Source organism: Neofelis nebulosa, chromosome 10 (genome assembly GCF_028018385.1).
Source record: "Neofelis nebulosa isolate mNeoNeb1 chromosome 10, mNeoNeb1.pri, whole genome shotgun sequence".
Taxonomy (NCBI): Eukaryota; Metazoa; Chordata; class Mammalia; order Carnivora; family Felidae; genus Neofelis; species Neofelis nebulosa.
The window spans coordinates 22,456,192-22,478,253 of NC_080791.1; the positions used below are offsets into that span (position 1 = coordinate 22,456,192).

Genomic DNA, 22,062 nt, shown 5'->3' on the forward strand with positions numbered 1-22,062 from the left:
ATTTTTCTTTCTGGGAGATTTCCTAAACTTTTTTTTTCTAACCTTTCTATTTAGTTTCCTTTTTTTTCCTGCTGTTACTATTTTTTTTTTTATGTCCAAGAGCTTTTTAAAAAAATAATCCTTTGTTTTAATATCCTTCATATTAAAGGCCTTTTCAAATTCTTGGTTGTCTGCTCTTCTTAGGAAGTGGGGCCCTAAAAAGCTGATTGGAAGGTCTATATGGGGTGGGGCTTACTGAATGTCAGCTGCTTTCCTGTGATCTGGCTGAGTTGTCACGTTGTTACACAGGAACAGAATTACATTGTTACATAATTGTTACATAGGAGATCCCTGATACCGGTATTTTTAGATCTTTTAGATAGGTTAGATTCCCTCCTGAAGGCCTGTATGTCTTAGAGATGCCTAGCTGGCAGATTTCTGGGAGTAAGGTGGGGCAAGAAGGCTTTGAGTTTCAGTACATAAACTTAATACCTTTGTTTTCAGTAAGGTACCCAAGTTTTTAACTGTGCCTGATGCTCTCCAGTTAGGATAGGGTTTACCCTCTCAAGTTTTGTACCAGCTTTGGGGAGGAGCAGTTCCTTAGGTATATAAAGGAGGGACGGGATCCAATTCTCTTGGCTTCTTAGTCTTTCAGCCTGCCCTGTTTAGCCCCACCTTCATCTCCACGTTCAGTTACCTGGTGTCACTAATCCAACTTGAGCCTTTTGGGAGTTCTGTGATGTAAATCAAGTTGCTTTTCTTTCCTATTGCTGGTTTTAAGATTCATCTTTATCATTCATCTAAAAACTTCCCAATTTCCAAAATTTTGTTTTTCATACTCCATTCTTGTGGGTTATTGCCTTTTGTTACAAATTTACTATTTTAAAATAGTAAACTTTACTATTATTAAATCGTTTTAATATTTACTATTGTAGTAAGGTTTCAGAAGGGAACAGAAGCTATTGTGTGCACTGATTCTCTCACATTCTTTAACTGAAACCTGTATACCTTATTCATTTTTCAGGCTAAGATAGCTTAATTCCATCCAGACACAGGAACTGTGTAGGTCCCCCTCTTCCTTTCTTCATATTCTTTGTTTATAGCACAGTGCGAAAATGGAGTAAATGACCTGGAAAACTTACTTTATTCCATGAACCCTAAACTGTTGATGTCATGGTTAAAAACTCCAACAAGCACTTTGAAGTGCTCTGGCCTTGTTTTTCTGTCCCCGGACTTTGCTTTAAAACGTGTGTGTTTTGGGTAACATGTTGTACACTCATTTTACTGTATTACCAGTATCACAATCAAGAGCTTTATACTCGAGGTGTGTAGCCCAGTTTTAAGAACTGGAGAATTTAATGGAGATTATCTTGCCTGCACCTTGAGTTCCCAGTGTAGTTTACTGTCAAGGGGGAACACTTACGGTTTTTCCACATTATTTTGTTCTCAAGCAAGTCCCTATCCCGAGAATTTTCTTTCCCATTTAAACTGGTTACTCTGCTTTTAAAATAACGCATCGTAAAAAACGAGGCAAAACAGTCCCTTTGCCTCCAGCTGTCTTTTTTACACAGTGAGAATGAAAAAGAGGATAGAAGAATTAAGGCTATGGAGATGCTGTTCCTTCAGAAAGGCTGGGCTAAAGTCGTGTTTTGGAGTCTGGAGACAAGGCAAAACTGGTTATCCCGACACGCCCTCACAGTACAAAGTGTCGCTTGCTTCCGAGGGATGCCTTTCCACCCCCCACCCCGCAGCGCGGCCAGTCTGTGCTTCTCGCTCCCGCCACAAAGTTCTGTCATTCTTCACGGGATCTGTTCGAAACGGCTGTTCTAGCTTCTCGGCTCTAGTTTGATCTGTGCCCCTTCTTAAAGTTTCCGAGGCAACACTTCTGAATACTATCCGCACAACGCTGCCAGGCCCAGAGCAGCGGGGAGGGTACTCGAGGACCCGCACTCCCAGCGTGTGTGCAGGTCTCCGAGGGGACTTCGGCTCCGCCCAGGAGCGCGAGGACGGCCCGACTGCGAGCCACGCACCGGACACCTGCATGCACCGGGGCCGGGAGATTCTTCGCGTTGATGCGCTCGGCTGTTCTTAAACCTCTCCAGCCTGGGTCTCCTCTCGACTCTAAAGTAACCCGGGCCTGGCCAGCTCACGCCTCGGGGGCAACCTCTGGGTACCGGCCGCCCGAAAAGGCCACTCTTCACAGCAGCCGCAGTAGGAGACGCGCGCTCTCCTGCTTTACGGCAAGGGTGCGCGCGTTTGCGACAGCGTGACGCCGGGAAAGTTTTGGCGGGAAAAGCGCCGCATTTGGATTCCTGTGGTGGCGGGCAAAGGACGGCCTGGTGAGGAGAGGCAGCTGGTAGGGTTGGAAAGGAGTCTGGAAAAGGACTTCGGGGGGTCTACATTCGTTGAGAGGGGCATGGCGAGAGAAAGTTATGGGTGACAAGCGAAGTGGATCAGAGAGATTCCCGCGGAGGGGCGGTTTCCGAGACTGGAGGAGTTTGGGACCAGGGGGAACCCTGTTGTAGAGGGATTGGAGAGACTACCTCTCTGCCTGCTGGGGACCCCAAAGGTTTGGGCGCCAGCCGTCCCGAGTGCCAGCTAGCCCTTCCTTCCGCTTCTTGGGGCAGTTTGGCCCCGCCCCAGGCTCCTCCCGGCCTTCTGGATGGCGTGGGGGTGGGAATTGGAGCTGAGCAAGGGGGGAGGAGGGGCGGCAAGCGTCGTCGGGAAACCCTGTCCTCCTCTAGCCCGCAGCCCTTCACCTGTCTCACCCCTTCCCTTCCCCAGTCACCCGCCCCCCAAAGCATTTGTGCCCCCAGCCTCTCAGCACAGCCGCTGCATTTCCTCGGAGGCCTGAGGGCGGCGGTTGTAGCTTCGGTTCGCGTGGGAGTGGGGAGTGTGAATTACACCACGACAGGCCAGAATTTAGTATACTTGCTGGTGCTTGAGAGCCTTGGGTAAAATACGGGTGAAGCGGAGGGGAAAACCAAACTGTTAGTTACGTTGAGGGATCGTGGCAGATGGTTGAAGCTTATCCTCAGCCCCATCTTTTCCGGGTTCCTGCCTTTTACAGCCGTGATCCATCCTGGAGTCATGGCAGTGCCCTTTGTGGAAGACTGGGACTTGGTGCAAACCCTGGGAGAAGGTGCCTATGGAGAGTGAGTTTGAGTCCTTTTACCTTGCCTTCACGCTTGCTTTCGTTTTCTGTCTGTTGTCTTGTTTGAGTACAGATTTGTTGTTTTGGAGTTGTGTATTCTATTTTATTTTCATTTATTTATTTAGACAGGGAGCGAGCATGGTTGAGAGGCGGGTTGGGGGGCGGGGGGCGGGGTGGGGCGGGGAGAGGGAGAGAGAGAGAGAGAGAGAGAGAGAGAGAATGAATCCTACACAGGCTCCATGCCCAGTGTGGACCCAAACTTGAGGCTCGATCTCACGACCCTGGGATCATGACCTGAGTGGGAAATCAAGTCAGATGCTCAACCACTGACCCACCTAGGCACACCAGGAGTTGTTTATTATAATACAGTGGCATCTCAGAGAACAGATCTTTGCATTTGAAATCTAAGACCTTTGGGAACTAAAGCCGCGTGAAATTTTGTAAGGATCAATTTTTTTTCTTCCTTTTTTTAAAACATTTTTTTCTGTAAAGAAGTGGAAGAGACCTGTGAAGTCAGGTTCTCCTCCCACATATTCCTTGCTGGGTTTTAAGCATAGTGGTTAAATGAGCAAATGAACAGACTCTGGAGTCAGACTACCTGGTTTCAGATTTTCACTCTGTTACATACTAACACATTGTTTTGTGTTCTTAGGCAAGCTCCTTAATGTATCTCTGTTTCCTCAGGTCTACCATGACAATAATAGTACCTACCCCATAGGTGCTTAGAACAGTTAGCACAGGCATATATAGCATGAGGTTAATAAATATTAGGTAACGTTATTAAAATCAAATAAATAGAGCATGTGTATATGTGATGTGGCCTAGAATTACTGTTACTCCGTTTTAGTTTACTTTATCAAGCATTTATTAAATAACCTTTGGATACACAACATAATGACTTCTGTAGAGCATTAGCCATCATACATCACATTTCAGAAAGGAGTACTCTCTGTTGAGAACATGGCAGAAACCATCTTCTTGGCTTTTACCGGGTGGAGAAAGTAACGAAGGTAAAATTGTTGGATAAGTCAATATTTAATCTTTTGAAGTCTTAAATAGAATTCACATGTCTTCGTTTTCCTTTTTAGAGTTCAACTTGCTGTGAATAGAAGAACTGAAGAAGCAGTTGCAGTCAAGATTGTAGACATGAAACGTGCCATAGACTGTCCAGAAAATATTAAGAAGGAGATCTGTATCAATAAAATGTTAAATCATGAGAATGTAGTGAAATTCTATGGCCACAGGAGAGAAGGCAATATCCAGTATCTATTTCTGGAGTACTGTAGTGGAGGAGAACTTTTTGACCGAATAGGTATGGAAATAAGATTTAAGATATCTATTCTACTAATTAAGTTTCTAAATTTGTTTTTTAATCTTGGATCTGCTATTTGGTCATTGTCCACTCAGAATTGCTTATGCAACAAGGAAATTACAGGAAGTTTTCTTGTTTTTGCAAGTTATGTTAATACATTAAAGTATATATAGATTCATCAAGGAGAACCTTTTTCCCAAATTGTGCATGTGATTTTGGTTAGGGTTGCTGTTTTGTAGAGTTTAAGAATGATAAACTAATCTCATGGTGAAGTATTGTTTTACCTATACAGTGACTTTTCTTTATAGACATTCCAGTTACATGAAATCATTGCATGCATTTACAGAGCCAAAATGATAGCATGTTGTTATTTTTGTTCTTTTTTGTTTAAGTGAAATAACTTGAGAACTTTTTAGAATTGCTTTACCTATATTTAGTAAATTCTGTACTTGCTACTTTCAGCATTCTATGTAGATTCAAAGGCTTGATGTTTCAGAACACTGAGAAGTACGTAAAAATATATTATGTGGATCTAAATTTATTGTCTACAGCTATTGTTTTCACAGTTAAAAACTGATTATTTAGAATCTCCAGTATGTATCTCAGGAGAGAGTTCACTGTAAAAGAAATCAAGAGGTAAAGACAGAGATCAAAATATAAAAAGAAAACTGACAATAGAACATTTTTTAATAAAACTGTATTTCCCAAAGGAACTTTGCAGGCATTCATAGCTTTGTAGTATGAGGGATTAGATGAAGTTTCATTTTGTTGTGCAATATTTGGTGATATTAGTTTATGTTTGCCCAGGCTTATACTTTGGCAGTTACATTTTAGTGATGAAGAAAACAATGTCAGAGCATTTAGAAGAAATTAGGGGAGAATTGGAAAGATACCAAATAAATCATGATTAGTGTAAGATAAATCAGAGGCTTTCAAGGTATGGCTTGCATTCTTGATCTGGATAATAGTTTCTCTCTGTAGTTTTCCTGTGATGTTACTTTATTTTTGCCACATAACAGATGGGGAATGTGAGTTAATTAAGTACCGTGTGAATTAACAGACACTAGAGTCTTAATTGCTAGCATAAGATTCTGTTTGCCAGTATACCATCACAAATGTCTAAGCTTTGATTTAGGAGACTCTGTGGTTGCTGCCTGATTATGTTTACATGGCAGGCTAACTTTCATTATTAATTCTTATAGAGCCAGACATAGGCATGCCTGAACAAGATGCTCAAAGGTTCTTCCATCAACTCATGGCAGGGGTGGTAAGTACAGTTGTTTCTTTTCCTTTTACATAAAATTAATATGAATGAAGTAAGTTAGCAAAGTATGCCTCTCTCTGTTTCTCTTTTAGGTTTATCTACATGGTATTGGGATAACTCACAGGGATATTAAGCCAGAAAATCTCCTATTGGATGAAAGGGGTAGGTATAGCATTTCGTCACTGTTGCCTAAATCATTTTAATCTATACAAGGCAGAGTTGAAGCGTTTGCATTATTGAAAATTTAGGGCAAAAAATCTGAAAAGTGTAGGAAATTTGAGACACTCAGTATATTTTACAAGCCCTTCCTGATATAGTTGTAGATGAGATAGAGAAATCTAATCTAGATGCAGGGTTAGCTCACTAAATGAATAACTGTATGAATAGTCTTAACTCTTCAGTGAATTAATAAAGGAATGTTTATGTTGGAATACCCTGGACCATAGCCTGTTTGTTCTAGTTAGTTAATTAGTTAATTTTTTTTCAAGTTTTTATTTAAATTCCAGTTAGTTAACATAGTATAATATTAGTTTCAGGAGTAAAATTTAGTGATTCATCACTTACATATAACCCCCAGTGCTTATCATAACAAGTGCCTTCCTTAATACCCATCACCCATTTAACCCATCTCACAGCCCAACCTCCCCTCCAGAAATCCTCAGTTTGTTTTGTATGGTTAAGAGTCTGTTTTATGGTTTGCCTCTCTTCTTTTTTTCCTTATGTTTATCTGATTCATTTCTTAAAGTGCACATATGAGTGAAATCATATGGTATTTGTCTTTCTCTGATTGACTTATTTTGCTTATCATAATACATTCTAGTTCCATTCATGTCATTGAAGATGGCAAGATTTCATTCTTTTTTATGGCCGAGTAATATTCCAGTGTATATGTATACCACAACTTTATTCATTCATCTGTTGATGAACACTTGGGCTGTTTCCATATCTTGGCTGTTGTTGAAGATGCTGCTATAAACATCAGGGTGCATGTGTCCCTTCGAATCAGTGTTTATGTATCCTTAGGTTAAATACCTAGTAGTGCAGTTGCTGGATCATAGGGTAGTTCTTTTTTGAACTTTTTGAGGAACCGCCATACTGTTTTCTAGAGTGGCTGCACTAGTTTACATTCCCACCCACAGTGTAAGAAGGTTTCTCTTTCTCTGCATCCTCGCCAACATCTGTTATTTCCTGTGTTGTTCATTTTAGCCATTCTGACAGGTGTGAGGTGATATCTCATTGTAGCTCTGATTTCTATTTCCCTGATGATGAGTGATGTTGAGTATCGTTTCATGTTTGTTAGCCATCTGTATGTCTTCTTTGGAAAAATGTCTGTTCATGTCTTCTGCATATTTCTTAGCTGGATTATTTGATTTTTGAGTGTTGAGTTTGGTAAGCTTTTTTTTTTTTTTTTTTTAATGTTTATGTATTTATTTTGAGAGAGAGCTTGAGTGATCAGGGGAAGGGCAGAGAGAGAGAGAGAGAGAGAGGGAGAGAATCCCAAGCAGGCCCTGTGCTTACAGTAGGGCTTGATCTCACAAACCATGAGATGATGACCTGAGCCAAAATCAAGAGTCAGATAGATGCTCAACCGACTGAGGCCTAAGTTTGAAAAGTTCTTTATAGATTTTGGATGTTATTAATAACCCTTTATCAGATATGTCATTTGGAAATACCTTCTCCCATTCCAAAGGTTGTCTTTTAGTTTTTTGATTTTTTTCTGTGCAGAAACAATTTATTTTCTGTGCAGAAGCTGTTTATCTTGATGAAGTCTCAGTAATTCACGTTTGCTTTTGTTTCCTTTGCCTCTGGTGATGTGTCTCATAAGAGGTTGTTATGACTGAAATCAAAGAGGTTGTTGCCTGTGTTCTCCTCTAGGATTTTGATGGTTTCCTGTCTCACATTTAGGTCTTTGATCCATTTTGAATTTATTTTTGTATATGATGTAAGAAAGTAGTCCAGGTTCATTCTTCTACAGGTTGCTGTCCCGTTTTCCCAATATCATTTGTTGAAGAGACCATCTTTTTTCATTGGATGTTCTTTTCTGCTTTGTTGAAGATTAGTTGACCATATAGTTGTGGGTCTATTTCTGGGTTATCTGTTCTGTTCCATTGATCTATGTGTCTGTTTTTGTGCCAGTACCATCCAGTCTTAATGATTACAGCTTTGTAATATAACTTGAAGTCCAGAATTGTGATGTCTCCAGCTTTGCTTTTCTTTTTCCACATTGCTTTGGCTATTTGGGGTTGTTTGTGGTTTTAGGATTGTTTGCTGTAGCTCTGCAATGAATATTTGTTCTTCCAATCCACGAGCATGGAATGTTTTTCTGTTTCTTTGTGTCATCTTCAATTTATTTCATATGTGTTTTGTAGTTTTCAGCGTACAGATCTTTTATCTCTTTGGTTAGGTGTATTCTTATGGGTTTTGGTGCAATTGTAAATGGGATTGATTTCTTAATTCCTCTTTCTGTTGCTTCTTTATTGGTGTATAGAAATGCATCAGATTTCTGTATGTTGATTTTGTATCCTGCAACTTTACTGAATCCATGTGTCAGTTCTAACAATTTTTCAGTGGCATTATTTGGGTTTTCTACATAGAATATCATGTCATCTGCAAATAGTGAAAGTTTGACTTCTTCCTTGCTGATTTGGATGCCTATTATTTTTTTTTGTTATCTGATTGCTGAAGCTAGGATTTCTTGTATTATGTTAAATAACAATGGTGATAGTGGACATCCTTGTCTTGTTCCTGATCTTAGGAAGAAAGCTCTCAGTTTTTCCCCACTGAGGATTATATTGGCTGTGGGTCTTTCATGTATGGTTTTATGATGTTGAGGTATGGTCCCTCTATCCCTACTTCATTGAGGTTTTGTGTTTTTTTTTTAAGTGTTTATTTTTGAGAACGAGAGACAGAGACAAAGAGTGAGTGCAAGTGGGGGAGGGGCAGAGGGAATGGGGGACAGAGGATCCAAAGTGGGCTCTGTGCTGACAGCAGAGAGCCTGATGCAGGGCTTGAACTCATGAACTCGGAGATCATGACTTGAGCTGAAGTCAGATGCTTAGCTGTCTGAGCCACCCAGGCACCCCTCTTGAGGGTTTTCTTGTTTGTTTTTTTAGAGAGAGAACTCGAGTAGGGGAGAGAGGCAGAGGGAGGGAGAGAGAGAGAATCTTAAGCAGGCTCCATGCTCAGCATAAAACCCAACACGGGGCTTGATCCCACAACCCTGGGGTTATGACCTGGGTCAAAATCAAGTCAGTTGCTCAGCCAACTGAGCCACCCAGGCGCCCCTATTGAGGGTTTTTTATCAAGAATGGATGCTGTATGTTGTGAAATGCTTTTTCTGTCATGTACCGAGAGGATCATATGGTTCTTATCCTTTCTTTTATTAATATGGTATATCATGTTCATTGATTGCAAATATGGTATATCCTATTCATTGATTGGATGCTTTCAGTCCAAGAATAACTGTGTACTATTGGATTCAATTTGCTAGTATTTTGTTGAGAATTTCTGCATCCATTTTCATCAGTGCAGAGCCCAATGCAGACTCTAACTCATGAACCCTGAGATCATGACCTGAGCTGAAGTTGGACGCTTAACCAACTGAGCCACCCAGGAGCCCTTGTTTGTTCTTTTTAATCTGTGATTTGGATAGAGATGCAAGGAGTTTAGTTGTATTTTATGGATGTCATGAAAACTGAGAGATGGATAGTGAAAGTGTTAGCTTATTAAGTCAGGATCAAAAAAGATGACAGAAATGTCTGTAGCATGAGGCAGTGATTTTTGTCTGTTTTGTTTAATGGTTATTTAGTGCATTAGAATAGTGCCTGGCCAATAGTAGGCTTTAAAAAATATTGAATGAATGAATACAGCAGGCCAGAGAAGTGGGTCAGGTTTAACTTTTCCAGGACAGAAAAATCTGAAGTTCAGGATTTGGATTTTGAAAAGTAACTAAGTTTAGTTGAATCACATTATCTTTGGTAGAAAAGCAGGTTAAAAAAGACTTTTACCAAGTAACAGATTTCATATTAGTCACCTGTGTGATGTAGTCAGTAGAAAACTAGGGTGATATTGAGAATGAGGAAGATAGCATTCCAACACTGCTTCAGTGAGGCCATACTGGAAATACTGGGTGTCCTGGGACACTACTGTAAAAGGTATGTAGATCACTGAAGTGCTTTTACAGGACAGTGATGAGACTGGTGGAAGGGGCACAAACTATGTAAAATAAGGAATAATTGAAGGAGCCCAGGAGAACGTTACTAGTGGTTAAATACAGTTTTTCTGAACACGTTGGTGAAAACTATACAGAAGCAGTGGATTAGTGCAAGCAATGGACCCTGTTATTGGACCTATCCAAAAATTGAATAGGTTGCTTTGGAATGTAATAAGTTTATAACATGAGAGTCAAACACTAGATTATTAATTATCAGGGAATATTATAAAGAGAATTTAAACATTGCTTGGCTAGTTGGACCAAAGTATTTTTAAGATCTTGTCCAACCCTGACGTTTAGTATTGCTGGCAGTGTTGTTCACAAGTCACTGTACTTTCTTTTCAGCCTCCTAACATTTTCCTGAACTCTGTAATTGACCTTCATACAAGGAGATAAGCTAAGAAAAGCCAGTTTATTTAATAAGTAATGGAGATGTGAATATTTGGAATAGGAAAGCTTTGTTTCCAAACTAAAAATATTGGGTGTTTTTCTTTATAAAGATAAAAGTTAATCATGAAGTAAGATGAAAAACATAAAGGAAAAGGTAAAAAATCACCAGAAATCCATCAGTCAGTTATAACCACTGTTAAGTTTTGGTGAATATCTTTTTGATATCCTTTTATTAACCCATCTACCTAGCTACCTAAGATCCTCCTTTGGTTATTTAGCCTTTTGCAAGTAGCTTCTTAAGGCACATAGCAAACATTTAGACATTTCGAGAATTTGGTGTATGGGGAAAAAAGAAACAGAATCGTTGATTGATGAGTCCCAAGAAATGAGAGCACAGCTGGAGAATTCCTTTATTTATTTATTTATTTATTTATTTATTTATTTATTTATTTATTTATTTATTTATATTTTTTATTTTTTAAATTTACATCCAAATTAGTTAGCATATAGTGCAACAATGATTTCAGGAATAGATTCCTTAGTGCCCCTTACCCATTTAGCCCATCTCCCCTCCCACAACCCCTCCAGTAACCCTCACTTTGTTCTCCATATTTATGAGTCTCTTTTGTTTTGTCCTCCTCCCTGTTTTTATATTATTTTTGTTTCTCTTTCCTGATGTTCATCTGTTCTCTGTCTTAAAGTCCTCATATGAGTGAAGTCATATGATATTTGTCTTTCTCTGACTAATTTCACTTAGCATAATACCCTCCAGTTCCACCCACGTAATTGCAAATGGCAGGATTTCATTCTTTTTGATTGCTGAGTGATACTCCATTGTGTATATATACATATATATATATATATATATATATATGTATATATACCACATTTTCTTTATCCATTCATCCATTGATGGACATTTGGGCTCTTTCCATACTTTGGCTATTGTTGATAGTGCTGTTATAAACATGGGGGTGCATATGTCCCTTTAAAACAGCACACTTGTATCCTGTGGATAAATGCCTAGTAGTGCAATTGCTGGGTTGTAGGGTAGTTCTATTTTTAGTTTTTTGAGGAACCTCCATACTGTTTTCCAGACTGGCTGCACCAGCTTGCATTCCCACCAACAATGCAAAAGAGATCCTTTTTCTCTGCATCCTCGCCAACATCTGTTGTTGCTTGAATTGTTAATGTTAGCCTTTCTGACAGGTGTAAGGTGGTATCTCATTATGGTTTTGATTTGTATTTCCCTGATGATGAGTGATGTTGAGCATTTTTTTATGTGTCCGTTGGCCATTTGAATGTCTTCTTTGGAGAAGTGTATTCATGTCTTTTGCCCATGTCTTCACTGGATTATTTGTTTTTTGGGTGTTGAGTTTGATAAGTTCTTTATAGATTTTGGATACTAAACCTTTATCTGATATGTCATTTGCAAATATCTTCTCCCATTCTGTCGGTTGCCTTTTAGTTTTGCTGATTGTTTCCTTCGCTGTGCAGAAGCTTTTTATTTTGATGAGGTCCCAGTAGTTTATTTTTGCTTTTGTTTCCCTTGCTTAAGGAGACGTGTTGAGTAAGAAGTTGCTGCGGCCAAGATCAAAGAGGTTTTTTCCTGCTTTCTCCTCGAGGATTTTGATGGCTTCCTGTCTTACATTGAGGTCTTTCATCCATTTTGAGTTTATTTTTGTGACTGGTGTAAGAAAGTGGTCCAGGTTCATTCTTCTGCATGTCGCTGTCCAGTTTTCCCAGCACCACTTGCGGAAGAGACTGTCTTGATTCCGTTGGATATTCTTTCCTGCTTTGTCAAAGATTAGGTGGCCATACGTTTGTGGGTCCATTTCTGGGTTCTCTATTCTGTTCCATTGATCTGAGTGTCTGTTCTTGTGCCAGTACCATACTGTCTTGATGATTACAGCTTTGTAGTATAGCTTGAAGTCTGGGATTGTGATGCCTCCTGCTTTGGTTTTCTTTTTCAAGATTGCTTTGGCTATTCGGGGTCTTTTCTGGTTCCATACAAATTTTAGGATTATTTGTTCCAACTCTGTGAAGAATGCTGGTGTTATTTTGATAGGTATTGCATTGAATATGTAGATTGCTTTGGGTAGTATCAACATTTTAAACAACATTTGTTCTTCCTATCCAGGAGCATGGACTCTTTTTCCATTTTTTTGTGTCTTCTTCAATTTCTTTCATAAGCTTTCTGTAGTTTTCAGCATATAGATTTTTCACCTCTTTGGTTAGATTTAATCCTAGGTATTTTATGGTTTTTGGTGCAACTGTAAATGGGATTGATTCCTTGATTTCTCTTTCTGTTGCTTCATTGTTGATGTATAGGAATGCACCCGATTTCTGTGTGTTGATTTTATATCCTGCAACTTTGCTGAATTCATGAATCAATTCTAGCAGTTTTTTGGTGGAATCTTTTGGGTTTTCCATATAGAGTATCATGTCATCTGCAAAGAGTGAAAGTTTGACCTCCTCCTGGCTGATTTGGATGCGTTTTATTTCTTTGTGTTGTCTAACTGCAGAGGCTAAGACTTCCAATACTATGTTGAATAACAGTGGTGAGAGTCGACATCCTGGTCTTGTTTGTGACCTTAGGGGGAAAGCTGTCAGTTTTTCCCCATTGAGAATATTAACATTGGGTTGTTCATATATGGCTTTTATGATCTCGAAGTATGCTCCTTCTATCCCTACTTTCTTGAGGGTTTTTATCAAGAAAGGATGCTGTATTTTGTCAAATGCTTTCTCTGCATCTATTGAGAGGATCCTATGGTTCTTGTCCTTTCTTTTATTTATGTGATGAATCATGTTAATTGTTTTTGCAGATATTGAACCAGCCCTGCATTCCAAGTATAAATCCCATTTGGGCGTGGTGAATAATTTTTTTAATGTATTGTTGGAGCCGGTTGGCTAATATCTTGTTGAGTATTTTTGCTCCCATGTACATCAGGAAAATTGGTGTGTAGTTCTCCTTTTTAGTGGGATCTCTGTCTGGTTTTGGAATCAAGGTAATGCTGGCTTCATAGAAAGAGTTTGGAAGTTTTCCTCCATTTCTATTTTTTGGAACAGCTTCAAGAGTATAGGTGTTAACTCTTCCTTAAATGTTTGGTAGAATTCCCCTGGAAAGCCATCTGGCCCTGGACTCTCGTTTTTTGGCAGATTTTAGATTACTAATTCGATTTCCTTACTGGTTATGGGTGTGTTCAAATTTTCTATTTCTTCCTGTTTCAGTTTTGGTAGTGTATATGTTTCGGAATTTGTCTGTTTCTTCCAGATTGCCCGTTTTATTGGCATATAATTGCTCATAATATTCTCTTATTATTGTTTTTATTTCTGCTGTGTTGGTTGTGATCTCTCCTCTTTCATTCTTGATTTTATTTATTTGGGTCCTTTCCTTTTTCTTTTTGATCAAACTGGCTAGTGGTTAATCAATTTTGTTAATTCTTTCGAAGAATCAGCTTCTGGTTTCATTGATCTGTTCTACTGTTTTTTTGCTTTTGATAGCATTCATTTCTGCTATAATCTTTATTGTTTCCTGTCTTCTGCTGGTTTTGGGTTTTATTTGCTATTCTTTTTCCAGCTCCTTAAAGCATAAGTTTAGGCTGTGTATCTGAGATCTTTCTTCTTTCTTTAGGAAGGCCTGGATTGCTATATACTTTCCTCTTATGACCGCCTTTGCTGCATCCCAGAGGTTTTGGGTTGTGGTGTTACCATTTTCATCGACTTCCATGTACTCTTTAATTTCCTCTTTATCTTCTTGGTTAGCCCATTCATTCTTTAGTAGGATGTTCTTTAGTCTCCAAGTATTTGTTACCTTTCCAGATTTTTCTTGTGGTTGATTTCGAGTTTCATAGCGTTGTGGTCTGAAAATATGCAAAGTATGATCTCAATCTTTTTGTATTTACTTAGGGCTGACTTGTGTCCCAGTATATGGTCTATTCTGGAGAACGTTCCATGTGCACTGGAGAAGAATGTATATTCTGCTGCTTTAGGATAAAATGTTCTGAATATATCTGTTAAGTCCATCTGGTCCAGTGTGTCATTCAAAGCCATTGTTTCCTTGTTGATTTTTTGATGAGATGATCTGTTCATTGCTGTGAGTGGGGTGTTGAAGTCTCCTACTATTATGGTATTACTGTCAATGAGTTTCTTTATGTTTGTGATTAATTGATTTATATATTTGGGTGCTTTCACATTTGGCACATAAATGTTTACAATTGTTAGTTCTTCTTGGTGGATAGACCCCTTGATTGTGATATAATGCCCTTCTGCATCTCTTGATACAGTCTTTATTTTAAAGTCTAGATTGTTTGATATAAGTATGGTTACTCCGGCTTTCTTTTGTTGACCATTAGCGTGACAGATGGTTCTCCATCCCCTTATTTTCAATCTGAAGGTGTCTTTAGGTCTAAAGTGGGTCTCTTGTAAACAGCATATAGATGGATCTTCTTTTCTTATCCATTCTGTTACCCTATGTCTTTTGATTGGAGCATTGAGTCCATTGATGTTTAGAGTGAGTACTGAAAGATGAATTTGTTGCCATGATGATGCTTGTAGAGTTGGAGTTTCTGGTGGTGTTCTCTGGTCCTTTCTAATCTTTGTTGCTTTCTTTTCTCCCCTCAGAGAGTCCCCCTTAAAATTTCTTGAAGGGCTGGTTTAGTGGTCACAAACACCTTTAATTTTTGTTTGTCTGGGAAACTTTTTATCTCTCCTTCTATTTTGAATGACAGCCTTGCTAGATAAAGAATTCTTGGCTGCATATTTTTCTGATTCAGCACACTGAATATATCCTGCCACTCCTTTCTGGCCTGCCAAGTTTCTGTGGATAGGTCTGCTGCAAACCTGATCTGTCTTTCTTTGTAGGTTAGGGACTTTTTTTCCCTTGCTGCTTCCATGATTCTCTCTTTGCCAGAGTATTTTGTGAATTTGACTATGATATGCCTTGTTGATGGTCGGTTTTTGTTGAATCTAATGGGGGTCCTCTGTGCTTCCTGGATTTTGATGTCTGTGTCTTTCCCCAGGTTAGGAAAGTTTTCCACTATGATTTGCTCACATAACCCTTCTACCCCTATTTCTCTCTCTTCCTCCTCTGGGACCCCTATGATTCTGATGTTGTTCCTTTTTAATGAGTCACTGATTTCTCTAATTCTTAAATCATGCTCTTTTACCTTAGTCTCCCTCTTTTTTTCTGCTTCATTATTCTCTATAAGTTTGTCCTCTATATTGCTGATTCTCTGTTCTGCCTCATCCATCCTTGCCGCAGCTGCATCCATCCGTGATTGCAGCTCAGTTGTAGCATTTTTAATTTCATTCTGGCTATTTTTACTTCTTTTATCTCTGCAGAAAGGGATACTAATCTATTTTTGACTCCAGCTAGTATTCTTATTATGGTGATTCTAAATTCTGGTTCAGACATCTTGCTTATATCGGTGTTGATTAAATCCCTGGCTGTCGTTTCTTTGTGCTCTTTCTTTTGGGGTGAATTCCTTCGTTTTGTCATTTTGAAGGCAGAAAATGAATTAATGAGGTAGAAAAATTGAAATTAAAAAAATATTAAAATTAAAAAATTAAAAACACGCACAGAAACAAAAGTTGAATAAATGATGCTAGATCCTAGGTGTGTTTTGGTTGGGTGTTGAAAGTGGTTTGACAGATTACAGAAAAAAGGGGTGGGGGGAGAAAAGGAAATCGTTTGAAAATTTGAAAAAATGAATACACTGAAGTAGACTAAAATGAGATGAGGGGAGTAAAACAGAATTTGAAAAAATATACGCAAAAGTAAAGAATACAGTAGAAAAAAATTAAAGAAAAATATTTTTAATAAAAATTAAAAACAAAATGAAATTTTTCTTTCTGTATTCAAGAAAAAGGGGGCGCCTGGGTGGCGCAGTCGGTTAAGCGTCCGACTTCAGCCAGGTCACGATCTCGCGGTCCGTGAGTTCGAGCCCCGCGTCAGGCTCTGGGCTGATGGCTCGGAGCCTGGAGCCTGTTTCCGATTCTGTGTCTCCCTCTCTCTCTGCCCCTCTCCCGCCCGTTCATGCTCTGTCTCTCTCTGTCCCAAAAATAAATAAAAAACATTAAAAAAAAAAAAAAAGAAAAAGAAAAGAAACGAGAAAGAGAAAAAAGGAAAAAAAGGAAATTGTTTGAAAGTTTGAAAAAGTGAATACACTGTGGTAGACTAAAATAAAATGATGGAAGTAAAATAGAATTTGAAATAATTTACATAAAAATGAAAAATGAAGTAAAAAATTAAAAAAATATATTTTTGATAGAAATTGAAAGTAAAAATAAAGTTTTTCTCTTTCTGCATTCACGAAAAAGAAAAAAACGGAAATTGTTTGAAAATTTGAAAAGGTGAATACACTGAAGTAGATTAAAATAAAATGATGGAAGTAAAATAGAATTTGAAAAAATTTACACAAAAATAAAAAATACAGTAATAAGAATTAAAAATATTTTTAATAAATTTGAAAATAAAAATGAATTTTTTCTCTTTCTGTATTCAAGAAAAAGAAGTGTAAAAGAGAAAAAAAGGAAAAGAAAGAAAATTGAATAGATGAACCTGCTAACAGATTGAAGTAGGACTGAAATTGCTTCGTTTTCCCCTAGAAGTCAGTCTATGTAGCTCTTTATACTCCGTAAACTAAGCCACCTGTGAGACTTTTGTTCTTGAAGAGTGAAGTTGGCCCAGTTGGGCGGGGCTCAGTGTAACAGCTCCGATCTCCACTAGATGGCGCTGCTAGCCTACTGGGGTGGATTGTTGCGGGCTTCTAGGTGCGTATGCGCGGGATCGGTGAAAATGGCACCGCCCAGCTACCCAGTCTGTTCTCCCAGATCAGCAATGGCACACCAGCCCTCTGTCTTCAGCTTTTGTCCACTCCCCGCTTTTTCACTCTCTGTGACCAGGCCCCAGGCAGTACCTGTCTCCCGAGTTTTGTCTCAGATGCTGGAGAATTCCTTTAACTTCCATTTATCATTCTATTTTCATTACTTTTTGAATGCTAATAGCCTTGATGGTATTACAGTCAATTCCTCCCCTTCTTCATTTACAAATTAAGTCCTTTTTTGAATAAATGTAGGTTTCTAGCTAAATAAAACACTCTGGGAAAGAAGAATTGTGTGTCTACCTGTGAGAAGCAGTATAGCATATTTTTAAGAGCTTGAGATTTACAGTCATTTGAACCTAGGGTTAATCTAGGCCACCTCCTAGTAGGTGTATGGCCTTGGGTAAGTTGCTTGCCTTCTCTCTGCCCCACTTTCCTTCTTTATAAAATGGTGATAGTAAGAATCTATTTGGGTTGTAAGGATAAAGGAGACATATATATCTTTACCCATATATGTATTAACATAAGTTAGATCATAAGATAATATGCTTTTTTAACGTGCATGTGGACTTTATTTTTCAGCCTTTTCCATTGTATTTATAGTGTAAAAATCTTTACTTTTAATGAAAACTTAAAAAAAATTCAGGCATGGGGCCCATCTGGCTGGCTCAGTCAGTAAAGCATGTGACTTTTGATTGTAGAGTGATGAATTCAAGCCTCACATTGGGCATAGAGCTTACTTAAATAAATTCAAGCACGTAAAAAATTATATAAAACATATAATACATATTATAATAAAATAAAAATACAGCAACCACCTGTGTAACAACTTGGTTTAAAAAATTAAACATTATACATATGTATACCACTCGAAGCAGTGGTGTTTATAATAGCAAAAAACTGGAAACAACCTAAATATCTGTCAACAATAGAATAGATAAATTATGAAATGGATAATTTATAGGTACAAGTAATGACATGGATATAAGTTTCATAGAAGTATTTATACCAGTATGATTCTATTTATAGGAAGTTCAAAAATATGTAAAATAAAACATTGTTTATTTGGGAATAAACAAATATGGGAAAAATTACAGAGGAAAAAAGCATATTAAAACCAAAATCAGAATGGTGGTTACTTATGAGAAGGTAGAGAAAGAAATAAATTGAGGGAAGTAATTACAGGGGATTTCAATTTTTTTTTTTTTTTTTACATTTATTTATTTTTGATAGAGACAGAGCACAAGTAGGGGAGGGGCAGAGAGAGGAGACACAGAATCCAAAGCAAGCTCCAGGCTCTGAGCTGTCAGCACAGAGCCCAACGCTGGGCTCGAATTCCCAAACCACGAGATCATGACCTGAGCCGAAGTTGGACGCTTAACCGACTGAGCCACCCAGGCACCCCAATTAATTACAGGGATTTCAAAGGAGATAGGAATGTTCTTAAGTTGAGTATTGGGTAAATGGGATATGCTCACATCCTGCATATTCTGTAAACATTCTTTTGTTTCTATTCAATATTTAATAATCTTTTTTAAAAAAGATAATGTTACTGGGCCACCTGGGTGGCTCAGTCGGTTGAGTGTCCGACTTCGGCTCAGGTCATGATCTCGCGGTCCGTGAGTTTGAGCCCCGCGTCGGGCTCTGTGCTGACAGCTCAGAGCCTGTTTCAGATTCTGTGTCTCCCTCTCTCTGACCCTCCCCCTTTCATGCTCTGTCTCTGTCTCTGTCTCAAAAATAAACGTTAAAAAAGAAAAATTTTTTTAAAATAAATAAAAAAAGATAATGTTACTAATATAGTCCAAGTCCTGTGTATGCCTTCTCAAATGTATTCCCTTTTCTTTTTCTCAGAGATAACCACACTCCTCAATTTAGAATTGATTATATGCAGTTCTGTAACCTGAGTGTTATGTTGCAGACATAAGGAAACAATAAAATCTGAGGAATGCTACAGTCATCCATTAGTATTTTCAGTGATTAGTAACATAGAAGTAACTTGGCACTCTAACTCTCAGTGGTTTGTCAAGATTGTGTCATGTATAGCTATTAAAAGGATAATTACAGTAGCTACCTCCCAATTCAAATACAGGTAAACATTATCAATGGATTATATATCATATTGTATGGATATGTATATACCTGATTTTAAAGAATCATTTCCCTATTTTAGGACATTTAAGTTGTTTCTAGCTTAGAAAATGGAACAGTGATGTCTGTTCTAAAGTTTTGCGCAGTCCCCGTATAAAACTTGGGTCATGTTATAATGGATATTTGCTATGGCCCTTGTCCTTTTTTTTCCACTCATACCCTATTCCATGTCAGAACTATAGATAGACCTTTTCTTTTTTTAAACAACTTACCTACATAGTTTTCCTTGCATACATGTGTAACAAGATTATACCATTTCTTTATTGGATATTTAAGCTATTTACAGATAATACTGCTAGGAATATTCTTGTGTTTGTCAATTTGGGGGATTATTTCTGTGTTTGTGTTCCTGGAAATGGGAATTGCTAGTTTAAAATTCTTTTTTAATGTTTATTTATTTTTGAGATTGAGAGGCAGCACAAGAGGGGATGGGCAGTGAGAGGGAGACACAGAATCTGAAGCAGGCTCAAGGCTCCAAGCTGTCAGCACAGAGCCTGACATAGGGCTTGAACCCACTATGAACTGTGAGATCATGACCTCAGCCAAAGTGAGACACTCAACCGACTGAGCCACTGAGGTGCCCTGGGAATTGCTAGTTTAAAGAGTGAATATTTCAATTTTGACATCTTTAGATAGATTGCCCTCTAAAAAGGTTATACCATTTGACACCTTGATAATAGGGGGTGTTCCCTCCTAAGATTACGTTAGATTCCCTTGCTATAAGATCTAGTAATATCCTATGTTTTCGTAACTTTCCCAACAGTTGTCTGTTGTTAATCTTCTTTAGTAATTCACTTACCTGCATTGGCTAGCATAGCATCAGTCAGTTGTGGTGGATATTCACTAAGCACAGGGTAAGTTGAAAGTTCTGCTTGTAGTTTGTGTGTGTTTAAGATGAAGTTAGAGGAAATTTGCCTTTCTGGTTTATTTTCTGTGCGTAGTTCCTCCTCCTTTTCTAAAGTTAGCCACTTTGACACGAAATTTTAACGTTTGTGGATCTTTAGTTTTGGTATGTCTTTACATATTTTCTTCCTGCTCTGTGGGTTTGTTTGCTGCTGAGAAAGTTGTACCTGGTTTGTTATTGATGTCTCCTTCCAGCCCTTTGTACAAGTTGATGAAGGACTTGGCTGTGCTTTCAGCCTAAGACCATAGTGCCCTTTTGACAGAAGGACAGCCCCTTTTGACTCCATTGTCTTTAACCTGGTCCAAACTGTTTTGTGTATTGATGATTTTTCTTTAGTTAATAGAAGCTCTGAGGCCTTTTTCTAAGGTTTAGCTAGGTGAAAATGTCTTTTATTTCTTTTAAAATGTCTTTTTTTGTCATTTTAAGGTAGAAAAGTTCTACAAACTTGAAGTAACACCAGTGATTTTCCAGTAATACTTAATTCCTTTAAGTATATCTATTTACAAAACATCTTTATTAAGTGCCATTCACTTTTCCTTTGGTTTAGATAACCTCAAGATCTCTGACTTTGGCTTGGCAACAGTGTTTCGGCATAATAATCGTGAGCGTTTATTGAACAAGATGTGTGGCACCTTACCTTATGTTGCTCCAGAACTTCTAAAGAGAAAAGAATTTCATGCAGAACCAGTTGATGTTTGGTCCTGTGGAATAGTACTTACAGCAATGTTGGCTGGAGGTAAGAGCTTTTTAATCATGATGAAACTCCTGTCTATGGAAAGCCAGATTTGTTGTACCAAAATAAATAAAACAAACCAGGGGAATCCATATTTATATGATAGTATTTTGATAGTAAACTTATTTATAACTAGGTTGGAACTTTTAATGTCAAAGCTTTTTAAAAATCAGTTTTATGTAGAGCTGCTAAATGAAATACCACAATAGCAACCTCTTTTAAAATTCATGTGAATAATTTTGGAAAGAGTAGGGTAGAAGTAGTTCATCTGTCTTTGAGGTGCCTCTAAAATTTCTATGAGTTAGCATTCTTAGTTTGAAAACCATATTGAATTAATTTGGAGGAAACATTTAATGGATTTGTATCACTGATTATTTTCCTTTAAAATCTTTACTATATAATGACATGAACACTCAAAACTGGGACTTGTTTCTTTTTTAGAATTGCCATGGGACCAGCCCAGTGACAGTTGTCAGGAATATTCTGATTGGAAAGAAAAAAAAACATACCTCAACCCTTGGAAAAAAATTGATTCTGCTCCTCTAGGTAACTGGGTTATGTTGATTGAAAGCACTGATTTCTTGGATAATGAAGACTAGTGTTGTTTTCATTTTTTTCTTATAAATTTTTTCTTTTTAACTTTTAAATAATCACATAAATAGTCTGTGATCCTTGCAGATAGATTAGAAAATAACAATTTTTTAAAACCCTATAATCCCAGCACTCGGCACTCGTTAATAGTTTCTATTAATGTTTCGATATATAGTTCTACACTTTGTTGTAAAAATAAATAGCAAGTATATGTTTTTTGTATATGTATATAAGTGTGTGTGTTTTTACAAAAAATAAGATCATACTGCACATGCTATTTTATAACCTGTTTTTTTTGTCTTAATGCTATAGTCAAGTACATTTTTCCATGACTATAGTTGTAGGTCTGTCTCATTATTTATAAATGAAAGCTGTGATGGTATTTTGCTATGTGGATATGTCTTACTATATGCATCCAATTCACTGTTTCAAAGACTTATATTTTAAAAAAATTTTTACTTATGAAAGAGATCCAGTGATCATCCCTATAATGCACATACTGTAAATCATTTAATTAAAAAGCAAATCCAGAAATATCAAGGATGTATAC

General features: G+C 37.9%; 1 protein-coding gene across 4 annotated transcripts in view; it reads left to right on the top strand.

Annotated features, from left to right (window-relative positions):
- The first annotated feature begins 2,199 nt into the window (after positions 1 to 2,199).
- CHEK1 (checkpoint kinase 1) overlaps positions 2,200 to 22,062 on the top strand; it is a 31,370-nt gene continuing 11,507 nt past the window's right edge. Inside the window, exons 1-7 of one of the 4 annotated variants that reach the window (XM_058687222.1) lie at positions 2,200 to 2,318; positions 3,050 to 3,134; positions 4,222 to 4,445; positions 5,648 to 5,712; positions 5,802 to 5,871; positions 20,736 to 20,924; positions 21,363 to 21,467. In XM_058687222.1, the coding sequence (XP_058543205.1) occupies positions 3,070 to 3,134; positions 4,222 to 4,445; positions 5,648 to 5,712; positions 5,802 to 5,871; positions 20,736 to 20,924; positions 21,363 to 21,467 (718 nt within the window). In that variant the 5' untranslated portion in view covers positions 2,200 to 2,318; positions 3,050 to 3,069. Of the gene's footprint in view, positions 2,336 to 2,632; positions 2,945 to 3,049; positions 3,135 to 4,221; positions 4,446 to 5,647; positions 5,713 to 5,801; positions 5,872 to 20,735; positions 20,925 to 21,362; positions 21,468 to 22,062 lie in introns of those variants that run through there. The other 3 variants (XM_058687223.1, XM_058687224.1, XM_058687225.1) reach the window with 3 other exon arrangements.